Source organism: Octopus sinensis, linkage group LG5 (assembly GCF_006345805.1).
Source record: "Octopus sinensis linkage group LG5, ASM634580v1, whole genome shotgun sequence".
Classification (NCBI taxonomy): domain Eukaryota; kingdom Metazoa; phylum Mollusca; class Cephalopoda; order Octopoda; family Octopodidae; genus Octopus; species Octopus sinensis.
In genome coordinates this window covers 128,402,413-128,419,230 of record NC_043001.1, presented here as the reverse complement: position 1 = coordinate 128,419,230, position 16,818 = coordinate 128,402,413, and the positions used below count along the sequence as shown (strand labels likewise).

At 36.4% G+C, this 16,818-nt stretch overlaps 1 protein-coding gene across 3 annotated transcripts in view; it reads right to left on the bottom strand.

Annotated features, from left to right (window-relative positions):
* LOC115211577 (cell division cycle and apoptosis regulator protein 1) overlaps positions 1-16,818 on the bottom strand; it is a 137,889-nt gene that overhangs the window by 114,458 nt on the left and 6,613 nt on the right. For 2 of the 3 annotated variants that reach the window (XM_029780129.2, XM_029780128.2), the window contains exon 2: positions 945-977. The exons of the other annotated variant lie outside the window; for it this stretch is intronic. In XM_029780129.2, the coding sequence (XP_029635989.1) occupies positions 945-952 (8 nt within the window). In that variant the 5' untranslated portion in view covers positions 953-977. The remainder of the gene's footprint in view (positions 1-944; positions 978-16,818) is intronic. 3 annotated transcript variants of the gene reach the window in all.

The window sequence follows — 16,818 nt, the reverse complement described above, 5'->3', positions numbered from 1 at the left end:
CAGTTGAGTATATGTCATATCTGAACATCATATTCATGTCAGTAAGAAAACTAGTTATTAGCATTCTGTTTTCATTGCGAGAATAATGACATACAAGTTAGATCTTAAAAGATCGAAGTTTATACCTGAAAAACAGTGGGAGCATGAAATTTGGTTGCAAGATTGAGCAGTCAGAGAAAGTGTGTAGATCAAGTGCTAGCCAAAACTGATTGAGTCACCAACCACCTTCTGTGAATCTCAAAGAACCAAAACAACCACGATGTCATTAAATTCATTTGCTTTCATCTTGGTAACCACCAATGGTTTTCGACTGAATATAAACAGCTTGACCTGCAAAATAACTTAAATAATCCCTGGCTATATGACACTGCAATACATGCAGGTATATATGTTACATTGAATGGTATAAACTTGATAGAGGGAGCTACTTCTAAATATTTGATTGGCTACCTGTTTAACCCTTTAGTGTTCAGATTATTCTGTCAAATGTGATGTTTGTTTATTTATATTGTTTTGAATTAATCATGCATTATCTTGTAGTTTAGAGATTGCAGTGATGCTATTTTTTAGTTTTAGAATGACATTGTAGGGCTGAGGTGAGGGGCAAGCTCTGGTCAGTTTCAATATATAACAGGTTAAATATTTTGGCCGGATATGGCCGGTTTGAATGCTAAGGGGTTAAGGAAATATGACAAAGTTCACTCAAAAACAACAATAAAGTCAACCTTTCACTACAGGATGACACTGTCAAATGAAACATTCCTGTAGTAGAGAATTAATTACAAAATTTGCTCCCTCTTCACTATTTAACAACATTATATAATGTATTCTAGAAGAATACAAAAAAAGAATTATATAATGTATTCTAGAAGAATACAAAAAACTCTTCTCAAAAGCAAGAAAAAAGTACAAGAGAAGCAGCAACAGTCTGCTAATGTTCCTACCTCTGCATGGTGCCAAATGGAGGGACTGAATGCCTACAAAAGGAACAAATCGAATAATTAATAGGAAAGTACTGGAATATTGGAATAAATGGTAGCTTTGAAGGAAAAACTAACATCCAAACATCCACGTGAAGCAAGAAAATATTGGAACCACTCTTAGCTCTTCACAGTGCAGTTCTAGACTACATATGTGATTGAATTACTAGAAATAGCAGTTAAAACACATGCATATCACACTAACATCTTTAAAAAAAGAAAACAAATTGAAGGATGTATTTGATAAACTATACCTGAAAAAAAAAAGAGAGAAAAAGGAAGGACATATTTGATAAACTATGCCTGAAAAAAAAAAGACAGGGCATGGCTGTGTGGTTAGGGAGCTTGCTTCCTAGCTATATGGTTTCGGGTTCAGTCCCACTGCGTGGCACTTTGGGTAGGTGTCTTATGCTATAGCCCCGAGCCGACCGAAGCTTTGTGATTGAATTCGGCAGGCGGAAGTTACTGCCGTGTGTGTATATGTGCGTGTAGGTGCTTGTGCCTCTCCAAAAGAGAGAGAGAGGGTCAAGAATGCCACCTGTGATCATAGGGTCTACTCAGTCAGGGGATGATCTGAGGCCAAACAACAGAGAGAAAGAGAGAGAGATATCATATAGCTATCACAGCTTAATATTTCATAAAAGACATCCATCAAATTTGCTAAGTTTCTTATATTTTATTAATGTCAGAAGGTTAACATAATCACCTTACTCTTAATAGCGAAAGTATGTACTTTTAATATTGCTTTATTGAGCCAATCATGTGAAATCTAACACTAGATTAGAAACAAAAGAAAGCTGACATTAATGGAACCTTTCAGCAGTGAAAGGATTATTTTGAGATAGAGATAAGAAAAACAATTCATTAACTCATTGGTATAATGCATGTATGAGTATAAGTGTATGCTAACAAGAAGAGCTTGTGTGTGTGTGTGTGTGTGTGTGTGTGCATTTGAAGGAGATGTGTCAGTGTGCTAGAATAGTCATGTCCTGATGTGTACAGCATGAATATGAATGAATAAGAGAGTTAGAATCCTAAGAACATGCAATGAGAATCAAATATTATGAAACACTGAATTATTAAAAATACAAAAAAATTAAGTTAATTAATCTATTTTACTATTTCTTTCTTCCCCTGCTACAATATTATTTTCAATAATATCCATTTTCGAGAAGCAAAACGGAAAACTGCAGAGGATGCTGAACAGAATATTTTCAATGGTTATTTTTCTCAGTTTCCTATTTTATTTGTTATTAAAAGAAAAGGTAAAAAAAATGGATTCATTTTTACTATTTAATCTCATTAATATCACATTATTATCAGAGATTATTTTCTAAATTAAATTTACAGAGTGTAGGGCTGTGCAACCAGCAGATTCAGTATCATCACCATCATAGACCATCATCAGCTGAAGTTATCTGGCTCCATCTTCATGTGGCATTGAACATTACCAGAAATGATACAAAGAGGAATACAAAATAAATCAATATCAACTGTTGGTTTGGGGGAAATATACATCATTGTTGTTGTTGTTTAGCCCTAGGACAGGCTTGATAGAGCAATACTGAAAACATCCCATCTATTTCCTATGTACAAGGAACTTGCAATTACATTATACAAAGTCACCTTTTTTTTTTTTAACCCATCAGGATTTCAACTGCCCATATCTAGCCAAGATATTCTGTTTTATGTTCAAACTAATCAGATCCAGCCTCTCACACCTGCTCAACAATGTAATTTTGAAAATAAACAAACACATCATTGAAATCTTGAAACTACAAGATAAGGCACAATTAATTCAAAACAATGTGAATAACTAAGCATTACTGTCGACAGAGTAATCTGAATGGTAAAGAGTTAAGATGGTAGGATGTGATGAGGGAGATTTGGTTACTATTTCTAACAACTTGAATGACCTCACTGTGGTATCTCTTGCAGATTTGTTAAAATGTCATCGCAACAGGTGTTGGTCAGTCGTACACCAGGTAGTGAGACTTATCAATGACCATTTCATTAACATGTAGTACAGAGGTCAGGATGTGGTAGGCAAAGATATGTTGCACTAACACGAATCACCATCACTAAAGTTGACATTGTTAACCAATGAGAGTCTCTCTATGTTGATGCTTAAACTGCAAGAAATAATACCTGACATTTCTTAACCCTTTAACTTTTAATCCAGCCCAAATATTGTACCTGTTTTATGTTAAAATGACCAGATCCAACTTCTTACACCTACCCTACAATGTTATTCTAAAAATATACAAACATAGGTGCAGGAGTGGCTGTGTGGTAAGTAGCTTGCTTACCAACCACATGGTTCCGGGTTCAGTCCCACTGCATGGCATCTTGGGCAAGTGTCTTCTGCTATAGCCCCGGGCTGACCAATGCCTTGTGAGTGGATTTGGTAGACGGAAACTGAAAGAAGCCTGTCGTATATATGTGTGTGTGTATATATATATATATATATATATATATATATATATATATATATGTGTGTGTGTGTGTGTGTGTTTGTCCCCCTAGTATTGCTTGACAACCGATGCTGGTGTGTTTATGTCCCCGTCACTTAGTGGTTCGGCAAAAGAGACCGATAGAATAAGTACTGGGCTTACAAAGAATAAGTCCCGGGATCGATTTGCTCGACTAAAGGCTGTGCTCCAGCATGGCCGCAGTCAAATGACTGAAACAAGTATAAAAGAGAAAGAGAGAGATATCATTGAAATTTTGAAGCTACATGATAATGCGTGATTAATTCAAAATGATGTGAATAAATAATCATTGCATTTAACAGAGTAATCTGAATGCTAAAGGGTTAAATCAAAAAACTTATGGTCTTGAAAATAAATAAAAAGAAAGAGAAAAAAAGGAAGGATATACCATCACCATTTTAACTTATCTCTGCTAACACGAGTCAAAAAAAAAACTTAGTGAGGCAGTTTTTCTACAGATGGACGATTTATCTATTGCTAATACTCACTTGTTTCCAAGTAAGGTATTATTGTGCTGGAGTTCTTCAAACAACAAAAAGCTTAATGACCAGACATGTTTTCAACACCCTTCAATCATAGTGTCACTTGTTTTTACGCACCATCAAGACAATAAAAACACAACCACGCACGCACAATGGATTTCCAACTGATTACATACACCCAACAATTTCACTCACAAGGCATTGGTGTCAGCTTGAGCACAGTTCCGTGCTGTGAGAACAAACCCAAAACCTTGTGGTCTCAGGTTCAAACCCACTGCATGACACTTTGGGCAAGTGTCTTATACTATAGCCCCAGGTTAACAAATACCTTGCAAGTGGAGCAGACAGACAGAAATAGCAATGGAAATCTATCATGTGTGAGTGTGTGTGTTCATGCGGACACACATAAATGCCACTCCACAGTTTTGCCTATTATTGAACGAAATGGCATTTTATTTTTATACTCCTTATTGACATAGTGATTAGTCACCAGTTAAATAAAAAAAACAAAATCACATATTTTGAAAAACACTGAAAGGTTGGCAACAAGATGGGCATATAGCCATAAAATGCTGCAAACAAAGAGTCCTCATACAAACCTATGCTAGCATAGAAAACCAACATTAAGAATGAACAGATGCTTATTTATACAAATACTAAGAGATGATAACCTGCCAAAAATGACAGTAGACCAGAAAATATTCTACATTTAAAAACCACAGTCAACATATAGTAGAGAGAGCATTATAAAGTGAAATCTCTCTCTCCAGCCATTATCTCTATTTTATCATTGTTTTAATGTCTACTTTTGCAAGCTTGCATGGGTCAGATGAGACTTCAGTGAGGCAAAATTTTCTATAACCAGATTTCCTTGCTGATGTCAATTTTCACCTTTTTCCAAGCGTGATAATCATTCCTTCAGTTTATATCAAACAATGGACGTCTAGAGGAGTAAACAAACATCACTGGTTAGAATCAGCACTTTTCGAGACTTGTCATAAAACCCAGATATGCATTCACAAAGAAATACAAATGGCACCTTTTGTATGAATGGTGATGCTTTAATTTACAATCAGCATGCACTGTCACACACACACACACACACACACACACACCTTCCAGTTTCTGTCAACCAAATTTCACCCAAGATGTTGATCAACCCACAGCTACAGTAGAGGAGACCAATTGACAATTTCCACATAGTGGGACTGAACTCTTAACCCTTTAGTGTTCAGATTATTCTGTCAAATGTGATGTTTGTTTATTTAAAATGGTTTGAATTAATCATGCATTATCTTGTAGTTTAGAGATTTCAGTGATGTGATTTTTTAGTTTTAGAATGACATGGTAGGGTTGAGGTGAGGGGCAAGAATGGTCAGTTTCAATATAAAACAGGTTAAATATTTTGGCTGGATATGGCCGGTTTGAATGCTAAAGGGTTAATCAAGTGGTTCTGAAGAAAACTTCCTAACCCCACAGCCATGGTGGCACCAAAAAGTAAAAATATATTTTCATTTTGTATTCTAATTATGCAAGAGACAAATTATAGTAAGGAAGGAAAACAGCCAATTAACCCTTTTGATATCAATCTGCCTGAGACCATTCCCAGTTCTATAATTTCCCAAATTTCCTGCTTTAGAGCAATCCAAATTAAAAGCTTTCATCAATGTATCATATGCTCTAGAGAACAGTTTGGTAATGACAGTTATCTCACTAAATTCTTCATTATTTTAGAAATTATTTGAAACAGAATATGGTAACAAAATTAAAACAACACTAGTGCATTGTAGTAAGCCAGGATTTTAACCCACAATTTGGAAGGGTAAAAATTTCATAATGTAAGGCCTTTAAGTTATATATATTTGCATGTATGTAGAAAAACTGCCTCAACAAGGTTTATCAAGCCTGTGCCAGTAAGGAAAAATGGATACATCTCACACTACTGTCTCAACTATTTCCACCTTAACAATAGTACTATTTTATATTTGACCCTTTAGCATTCAGATTTCTTTGTCAAATATAATGCTTGTTTATTCACATTGTTTTAACCCTTTAGTGTTTAAACCAGCCATATCAGGCCAAAATTGTCTTCCTGGTTTATGCTCAAACCAGCTAGCTCTGACCTCTCACACCTACCCTACAAAATCATTCTAAAAATAAACAGGGGCATCATCAAAATCTCAGGGTTACATGATGCTGTACAATTAATTTAAAACAATGTAATTAAACAGGCTTTACATTTGACAGATTAATTTGAATGTTAAAGGGTTAAATTAATCATACATTATCTTGAAGATGTGAGATTTTGATGGTATGATTGCTTATTTTTATGGTAGGTGTGACAAATTGGATCCAGCTGGTTTAAACATAAACCAGAATGTTTGGGCCAGACATGGCTGGTTTAAATACTAAAGGATTAAAATGTTTAACCACTTAATATGAAAATGCTATATAACTTGCACCTGAGTTCTTTTAGGTTACCTAGTCCTTTCCACTTTGTGTGAAATGTGCACCCTTATTTTATAACGTTTAACCCTTTGATTTTATAACGTTTAACTTCTTTGATTCCAGAAACGCACAAAAATTTTCTAGTTTTAAAGTGTTCATATTTTAACTGAAGTTGTTATGTACAAACATTTTAAGCTCCAAACACCAGTTTAATAATGGAAACATTAGGCATTATACTCAATCTTTCTAAATTAATCAAAACACTCAAGCTGTGTATCCACTCACAAATATAATCACAGAAGGGTTAAATTGGTGCCTCAGGGTCCACAGTTTAATTCAAAGTGTGGTTGACTTAAAATTTGGATTTTGGTCAATAGAATAAGTGCCAGGAATGAACATACTGGAGTAGATTGTCTGTGTGGTTAATCTGAAGAAATAATTTTTCTTGTCACTTTGGTAATATCATTGTCAGTATTGACAATAGAAGAGATTTCTTTCCCCAAGTGCTATAACAGCTAAAACTCAAATGGATGCTAAAATTAGGCTTGATGTTGGGTTTAATTAAACATGTCAATTGAGAATTTAATTACACATAGGCTCACCTTCCACCCTCCCCCCATACACACCTTCTGAGACATAATTAATAAATTACAGAATTTTACTTGCAGGCATGAAATATTTGTGAAACTGAGAGAGAAAGAGAAAATTAAATATAATGCAATGCAACATTACCAATATAAGAATATCAACATAGAGGGGTGGTTAAGAAGTTTACATTGCAACCATGAGGTCTTGTGTTTGAGCCCACAGTGTGGTCTCTCGAGTGTCTTTACCACAGCCTTAGATTATCTCAGGCCTTGTAAGTGAAACTGGGTAGATGGAGACTTTGTAGAAGCCCATGAGTTGTGTCTGTAACTCAAAGGTCCAGCCCTATCGTCACACTATCATGCTGATTCTATTTGAGAGAGTATACATTTCTGAGGAATATTCAACCACTTCACATATTAATTCAGCGAGTAGATTGAACAACTGGAAGACTTGCTCATTTGTAAGTTTAAAAAGAAATTTAATGTTTTCTTGGATTTAGGAGGCTCTCAATGAACTGAAATGCTTAGCTGCCGTTCCTTGAGAAAGAAGTGGAAGGGATATAAACCTTCAACCCTACCGGAGACCAGTCTCCCTTTGGAAACATTCCCAAATCGTGTATCTAGCTCAAACAGATAACTGAACTGAGGTGATTAAAATTAAGTCAACCTGTGCAAAACACACACACACACACACACACACATAAAGAACCGAGTCAAAAATTACTGTAAAACATGCCTGCATGGTTATCCAACATCCTGAGCAAACTTTGCATCCATTCAAGCTTACTTAGCACCAATCAAACAGTAAGTAAAGTAAGTAGTCATTCAAATACATGAGCAACATGGAGTTAGCTGTCGGGTTTATATCTCAAATTTGTATCATATAACCAGCAACAGTTTCAGGTGGGGAGGTGCAATGGCCCAGTGGTTAGGGCAGCGGACTCGCGGTCGTAGGATCACGGTTTCGATTCCCAGACCAGGCGTTGTGAGTGTTTATTGAGCGAAAACACCTAAAGCTCCACAAGGCTCCGGCAGGGGATGGTAGTGATCCCTGCTGTACTCTTTCACCACAACTTTCTCTCACTCTTACTTCCTGTTTCTGTTGTACCTGTATTTCAAAGGGCCGGCCTTGTCACTCTCTATGTCACGCCGAATATCCCCGAGAACTACGTTAAGGGTACACGTGTCTGTGGAGTGCTCAGCCACTTACACGTTAATTTCACGAGCAGGCTGTTCAGTTGATCGGATCAACCGGAACCCTCGTCGTCGTAACCGACGGAGTGCTTCCACAGTATTAAAATGGTTAAATGAAATGAAACAGCTATGGGATTTTGCCACTTACTATATGATTTGTTACTATTGGAATTACAAAGAAAAAAGAAAGATATTGATGACAGAGGCCTGAGCATATGGATATGGAGCATACCTTGGTACAATATCATGTCAAGTTCTATTCCACTGGATGACATTTTGGGCAAGCATCTTCTACTTGGGCCACCCAATGCCTTGTGAGTGAATTATTAATAGAAACTATAAGGAAGCACACACACACACATGCATGCATACACACACAGGTGTACATACATATATACGTACGCATGTATGTATATGTGCATGCTTATATGTCGGCATTTTTACTTTCTGTATCCATGCGCAAAAAAAGTGATGTTTGAGACATTAACTGCTAAGAAATTGTTCCATAGTTTTGCACTTTTAAAGACAATTAGAATATTTAAAAAAATCCATTACTTGAAAAACAGGTGAGGTTTAACCACAAGGAGAGCATCTTACAATAATATAATGCCTCAATTGTGGCATTATATTTCCATCTTGTGGAAAAGTGAACATAAAAACAAACAAATGATACTGAAGATAAAATGAAACCTTTGTACATTATTTACGTTTGACAGATATTTGTTCTCATCTTGTTTGTTGTTAACACAACGTTTCAGCTGATATACTCTCCAGCCTTCTTCAGGTGTCCTGGAGAAATTTCAAACCTGGGTTCTCATTCCTAAGGTATTTTGCGATATCTTTATTATTATTAGATTTATAAGCCCTAAAATTCACTCCATAATTGCCCAAGGGCATATGGTATAGAGGTTAAGAGCACAGATTCCGAGTTCGATTCCAGGTAGTGGAACAACATCGAAAAATACCTTAAGAATAAGAACTCAAGTTCGAAATTTCCCCAAGACACCTGATGAAGGCTGGAGGTTATATTAGTCGAAACATTGTGTTAACAACAAACAAGATGAGAACAAATATCTGTCAAATGTAAATAATGTACATAATTCCTCATCTCTTAGATATAGAAATGAAACATTTGTGTAGTGACAAACATGATTTGAAAGCAGAGAATCAATATTTCTTTGACAGCTAAATAATAATTTATACAGTCCATAAAGGTCATTCAATTTGAAAAATGAAAGCATGTAAAAGAAAATATGAAGGTGATTATGTCATGTTTTATAGACAAGAAAGTTTAACATCAAATAAGCAAACAATATGGAGTCTGGATCGCCGGATAGTTAAAAACTGAAACCGAAAAAAATATTCAGTCTTCATGCAGTCAATGATTGCTATTGCAAATGTATTAATTTGCAGCCAACTGATAAGCATAAGGGGAATCGGAGGTGAGCAACTTGGAGTTTGCAACCAAGCTTTCACTTCTTGTTTCACTTTTAAGAAAAGCATGATAGTCAGAACTTTCCAACATCATCATCATCATCACCATTTAACATCTATTTCCCATGCTGGCATGGGTTGGACGGTTTGACTGGAGCTGGTAAGGCTAGGGGCTACATCAGGCACCATTGTCTGTTCTGGCATGTTTTCTACAGCTGGGTGCCCTTCCTAATGCGAACCACTCCACCGAGTGTACTGGGTACTTTTTATGAGGTACCTGCACCAGTATCAATTCTGCTGTGGCAGATGGGTCTTCTACCTATTAGTATTTATATTATTTGTTAAATGTAATGTTTATTTATTCAGTCTTGAATTAGACATGCATTATCTCATAGCTTTGAGATTTTGATGATGTGATTGTTTACTTTCAAAATGACATTGTAGGGTAGGTGTGAGAGGCCAGATATTGCAAATCTGAACTTAGAACAGGTAGAATATTTGGGTCAGACAGGGCTGATTCAAATGCCAATGGGTCAACACTAAGAGTCCTATAAAAATTCAAACATAGCTGAATGATAGTCATCACTCATAAACAAGTATAACCTGGTTGTATGTACCTGGCTTTTGCTAATTGTTTTAAGGTGTCTGTGTAGTCGCAAGCAGACAGGTACTCTCTTGGAACGTTAAGGACATGAAAGTTGGAGAGAGAGGGGGGGGGCTGAACCAGCATTATGCTGGTGTTTGTTTTTAAGTGAGCAGACTGCAGCAATGTGGAGTGAAGTGCCTTGTTCAAGAACACAACGTAACAACTGGCTCAAGATGCAAACCCACAACCGTAACATTGTTTGCCAAGCACCCTAACTACTAGGCTAAGCATTTTTACAATGGGCATGGCTGTGTGGTTAGGGAGCTTGCTTCCTAGCTACATGGTTTCGGGTTCAGTCCCACTGCATGGCACTTTGGGCAGGTGTCTTCCACTATAGCCCCGAGTCGACCGAAGCTTTGTGATTGAATTCGGTAGGCATCAGTTACTGCCGTGTGTGTATGTGTGCGTGTAGGTGCTCAGTGCCTCTCCGAAAGAGAGAGAGGGAATTCAATATACCCTTTGATAATAGATATTTGATCTTTCAATCAGCATGCTCATTACAGAGAAAGAAATCTCTGCTCTGATGAGTCAATGTAGGTGTCTTTATGCAGTTGGTCACCCAGCAAGAAATAACAACTAAATTCCTTCAAATCTCACACAACCAAATTTTAAAAAATACACTAGACAATGTCGTACTAGATATACAAAAAGACTGGATGGTCAAGGCTAGAATGCCTTTTTATCATGGATCTGCATGATCAGAGCTGACCTACAGCTAAATAACAACTGTTCCAACAATGTCTTGTATATAGGAAAATATACTGTGCAGACCCATCCAACCTTCAGTGCTTCTGAACACTTCAAATGAAACGAAAAGGGAGAAGAAAAAAAAAGCAAAATTATGAGTCAATTGTTTAAGCTGAAGAATATTTTAAACAATTTCAACATTTATTTCAGAACGTCTGTACTATAATGATATATAATTTTCCTCAATTGTGATATAAAATTACAAAGCTACATGTATTTGCTCAATAAATCTGTATTTTGTTACTAGGCAAAAATCATTCAGTTTAAAATGTAGGAATTGTTCCAAGTACCAGTTTGCATAATCACATCATTTTACATTGATTAACCTTTCAAAATGATGGGGTTTTTTTATACATTATATTTCTTATTTGAAGTTTAACATTTTACTAATATATATTAAATATGTCCGGCAAGTAGATATTAGCTTGTAAATTAGAATCTCTCTCCATTTCTTTCTTCCAGCTGGCTGACCTCAAAGGTGGGAAGAACACTTTTTTCAGCAAAAGAGAATGCAACATATCATCACACGAAATAAGCCCAAGTTACACACTTTCACAACTTTTTAAGAAGTCAATACAATACTTTGCAAATACTTATTACCAATTCAAGAAAGATGAGAACCAACCCTACATGTGCCAATCACTGAAAGTGGATGGAACTTGTGGAAGAGGGAGGCCCAGGGAGACATGGAATGAAATATAAAAGGCCAATCGCAAGACTAAGGACTGAGATATCTGGCACATTGCTGTACTCAAGAAGACCCATCTGCCTCAACAGAACTGATACTGATGCTAGTGCCATGGATGTCAAATGATGAGTAGGAGGAAAACAAGGCTCAAACTTTTTGTGCCTATCCTCACCTAGAGAAATGTAATGACTGAAAGAGTATGATTGTAAATACAAGTTCCCCAAATGGGTTCCTCCGAAAGGTCTCCGGAGTAACATCATTCAACAAGGTATGTAGCTCAGAGAGTCTCTCTTTATGTCAGGCTGCTACTTCTTTGTATTGAGAGATCACAGCTCCAGTTCTACATGTGTTTAGAATGTAGCAGGAAAGAATTGCAAGATTATTCAAGCTGAACCAACTGGCAGGAGATCAAGAATGAGATGGGTTGGATAATATCCATAGTCTCAGTTGGTTATGCCTGGGAATCCAGCAGGAAAGTCTAATAGCAGTTGCTTCTGAAAGGACCCTATGAAGGAAGTACCTGAAGACTTGCTCCACACAACCCTCCCAAGAAGTGGGCAGAGAAGATAGATCATTGTCCAAAAGAACACGTAAAAAAAAAATACAATATTGATAATCTATTGAGATCCTCAAACAGGCATAGCATCACTATTACACACACTCACAAGGAATAACACTTTTAGCAGGTTTTTTTTGGGTTTTTTTTTTCAATTTGAAGTATTTGAAAAGTTTATGACAAAGGTATTTTGCCAACAAGAAAATATCAAAGACGGCTCCAAAAAGTTTTAGGCTAGAAATTTTGAAGACTGTTGCTTGACAGCTAAAGCACATTCTTGACATCCAGTTGAGTTTCATATAACGACCTACAGTTACTAGCAATTGAAGAGAATTGTTTCGTTTTTTTTTTAGTCAATTAAACACTTGGCACAGAAACTCAGCTCACTGACATTTTCAACTACCCTGATAAGAGTTAAAATTAGAAGAATGAGATTGTCACAGTACAGCCAATAATCTATGTATACACATTTAAAAAGAGGGAGGCAAAAACTGTAATAATGCTCACTCGTAAGTGTTTCACACTCTTCATTTTGTTTAGTGAGAAACCTAGAAGTCTTCAGAATTGTAAAGAGGTATTTCAAATTATGTGTCTAGGACTTTTCCTATGGAATTAGTTATATAAGTGAGGTAGGTACAATGGCTACAACTGAGAATTGAACAAGACCACAGATTCAACTGAAAAGTAACATTTTATATATTCTGATCTCAAGGACAAAAAGTTTCATTGCATAGCAAGACTGTACATTTGAGACAGTTGATGCTGTTTCATTATAAGGTCATCTTTATAATCTGGCAGAATTTTTTTTGGAGAATACTCAGAGGGTATTTAACCCTTTAGTATTCAGATTTCTTTGTCAAATGTATTAACTATTAATTCACATTATTTTGAACTAATCAGGCATTATTCTGTAGCTTCAAGATTTCAAAGTGTGTTTGTATATTTTTAGAATGGCATTGTAAGATCAGTGTGAGAAGTTGGATCAGGTCAATTTTAACAAAAAAAAAAAAACAAGGAGTCTATTTGGGCTGGATATGGCCGGATTAAATGCTAAAGGGTTAAGAAAACCTATTTACCAAGCATGAGGCATAATCTATTCCAAAGAGCAATCCATTAATGATGCAACATTGCCTTTAACAGTAAATCTTTTGAAACTAGCCAAGTCAATAGGGAAATTGAACTACCAACCAGAGAGTTGGTTGTTCATACATCATTGATCTAGACAAATTAACTTAAAACTCTCCCTGGTTCAGTATACTAAATTATAAATAGATATCAAAAATCATTAGAGGCAGCTAAGCAGAGCACTGTAAAATGCAGTGCTTCTTAACTTTCAGTTATTTGACAAGTTTATTGGACAGAGCACTCAAGACTTAAAATTTAAGGGCATTTGTGATGTTGAGCACTCAAACCACAGGATCTATTTAAACAATTATAATAAGATCACATTGAAAAGAGACCCTGATAGAAAGGAACCTCAAAAATGTGCCTGAATTATATAAACAAAGGCTCTGAAAACATTTAAAGTTATTTACATACTGTCATTTTAAAATGTCAACTAATATTTGGTATTTTAGTAAGCATATATGACTGTGTGTTTTTAATTCATATTGTAAAAACAATCTTTCAGCAGAGCTGATATATTATTATTATTATTAGCAAACATAATAATAGTTTAGCTATCATCTGTACTACTTTAGCCATATTTATGTACATGTAATTAGCGCAAAAGAACCTGAACAGACGGTAGCCAGCTGTACAGGATAATTCAGCGACTCCTAACTACCAGTTCAAATCTTGTCAGAGGCTGACAAGAAACAGCCACATAGTGTGAGCAAAGTACACTTAAGTCAATTATGATAAGTACATCATCATTTCCTTACTAAAAGAGATAACAAAAACAAAATTTATTATTACTGGTAGATGTGGGGTAATAAAAGTGGTTGATAGAATGTAGAGCCTCATACTAAACTCTTTACGATATTAGTGAAGGTGGGGTCACACCTGTTACCAGGAGCGGACTGAACTTTTGGTCAATTGGGCACTGCCCAAGATCTCGGAGCTCCAACAGTTATGCCTGAGGGCTCTCAATACCCTCAGTCCACCCCTGCCTGTTACCCACTTCAAGGTCTCTGCGATTGGTGGGAGAAAGTGGGAACTTATATTCAGCCCAGAAACCTGGACAAACTGATCCCAACAGAGTGGTCTCCGAAATGATACAGGTGGGAAAAGACTTCCTTTTGTACTCCCCCCAAAACACCCCTTTTTTTCCTACAGCTATGAAGAATACGAATCTGCAAAAAAATTGCCAAAAATCAGCATTTTGAAGTTACTCACCCCCTCCCCAGACACACACACCTAATTTCTTCATTTCCAACTTTTTTCAGAAATTCTCTTTTTCAAAATATGCGGAAAAATACAGAGATTATGATTCTGAAAAAAATTTCCCAAAATTTTTGTGAAATTTTTTCTTTTTTTCTAAATATGCAGAAAAATATGGAGATTATGATTCTGAAAGTGGTTAGAGTTGAGGTTTTAGGGTTAGGATTAGCGTTGGGGGTTACAGTTAAGGTTAAAGAAAAATAAGTGAAAAATGAAGAAATCGGGGGGGGGGAGATAGCGAGGGGTTTGGGCAAAATAATAACAATAATAATTTGTGGGAAAATGGGGGGGGTCTTTCCCCAGGTGGTGGTGTTGATTGAACAATATACTGAGATCGTTTAACTGACTATACAAGGAGGGTGTAGGTGCTGATAAGTTCTTGGTTTTAGATAAAAGAAAATACAGGAGGATCAGTTAATTATGATTTTATTCGACATATTCCTCTTTCAGATCCGCACACTTATTGCAGTGGTCCTTCAGTTTTTCTAAGTCCTGTAAAAGAACTCGGAAGGTTGGGCCTCCAACTAGGCCTTTCGCAAAACCCTTAAAGCCAAGAACTTTTTAGCAACCCCTCGTATAACTCCTGAATAATTAAAAAAAAAAAAAAAAAAAAAGAAGAAGCTTGCTAACCAACCACATGGTTCCGGGTTCAGTCCCACTGCGTGGCATCTTGGGCAAGTGTCTTCTGCTATAGCCCCGGGCCGACCAATGCCTTGTGAGTGGATTTGGTAGACGGAAACTGAAAGAAGCCTGTCGTATATATGTATATATATATAAGTGTGTGTGTATATGTTTGTGTGTCTGTGTTTGTCCCCCTAACATTGCTTGACAACCGATGCTGGTGTGTTTACGTCCCCGTCACTTAGCGGTTCGGCAAAAGAGACCGATAGAATAAGTACTGGGCTTACAAAGAATAAGTCCCGGGGTCGATTTGCTCGACTAAAGGCGGTGCTCCAGCATGGCCGCAGTCAAATGACTGAAACAAGTAAAAGAGTATAATCAAAATTCTTTTGTGTCTATCTAGCCAAGAGAAATTACATTTGAATGATATTTCATGATAGAATGGCGAACTAATGTCCTGAAACATACTCAAAGAAAAGGCCCATTGTGATTTAAAATAAAGTCTAGATAGAATGAAAAGTGATGGGAACGAGAGTGGGGAGAGAGAGAGAGAGAGAGAGAGCAATTACTGCGGAGAACGAACATCGATTTACAAACAATACGTCAGTTTATCGATAAGTCGGAAACACAGGTCAATTACGATCTCACCAAATACTTTTAGTCCTACATTTTCCTCGATAGTTCGGTTACACTATTGTAGCTCTACATCATATCATATTCGTTTGTAACACAAAATCAACAAGTTTATGGATATTACAAATAACCATCCAAGCTACTTTCCCCAAATACCGAAGTTTCCAAATTAATGATGGCAATTATCGTTTATTGAGTTCATGACAAGTGCTGTATGATAGTGATAGTGAAACTTAGTTTCGATTCTTCATTAGAAGAAACACATCACTTCACATCATTATCTACATTTTATAATTGAAATGATTTACTTATATAAAAAATTAGTGTAAATGGCCCAATGGGTGGAAAGCCGGACTAAATGCTTTGCGTTTTGAATCCAAATTTTGCTGTGACTGACTGCGCTTCCTCCTTGTGGCACCGATAGAGTAAGTGTACTAGCTAATCATGTACTATGATCGATTAAATAAAATAGACAATGATCCTTCCATGCAATTGTGTGAATTTAAGCCGCGAGAGACATCAACATTATAGCTGTGTGCAGTTTTCTTTTGGTGTCACCCACACCAGCACAGTCAAATCATATCCAGCCACTATTTGTATAATACAGGGCAGTGTTTGGAGCATGTCACAATAATCTGTAGACCTGTCTTGCCAACACCGAATAGGTGTATTTATATGTACTGCTTATTGGTCCAAACAGCTGGAACACTATATAATTAATGTTTCGGCATTTTTCTACATACTGTATGTACATTCAAGTCCTCTTTAGGCCCCTGAGAATTTCGGAGAATCCACTCGTGTAAATAAAGGTCGATCTCTGAATCGTCAGTGACCATTAGAAAATATAAAGAGAGAACATGATTACAAATCCTTGGAAATAAAACTTTATAATGAGAAAGAATGTTTAAAATAGATTCAATGTGGACAC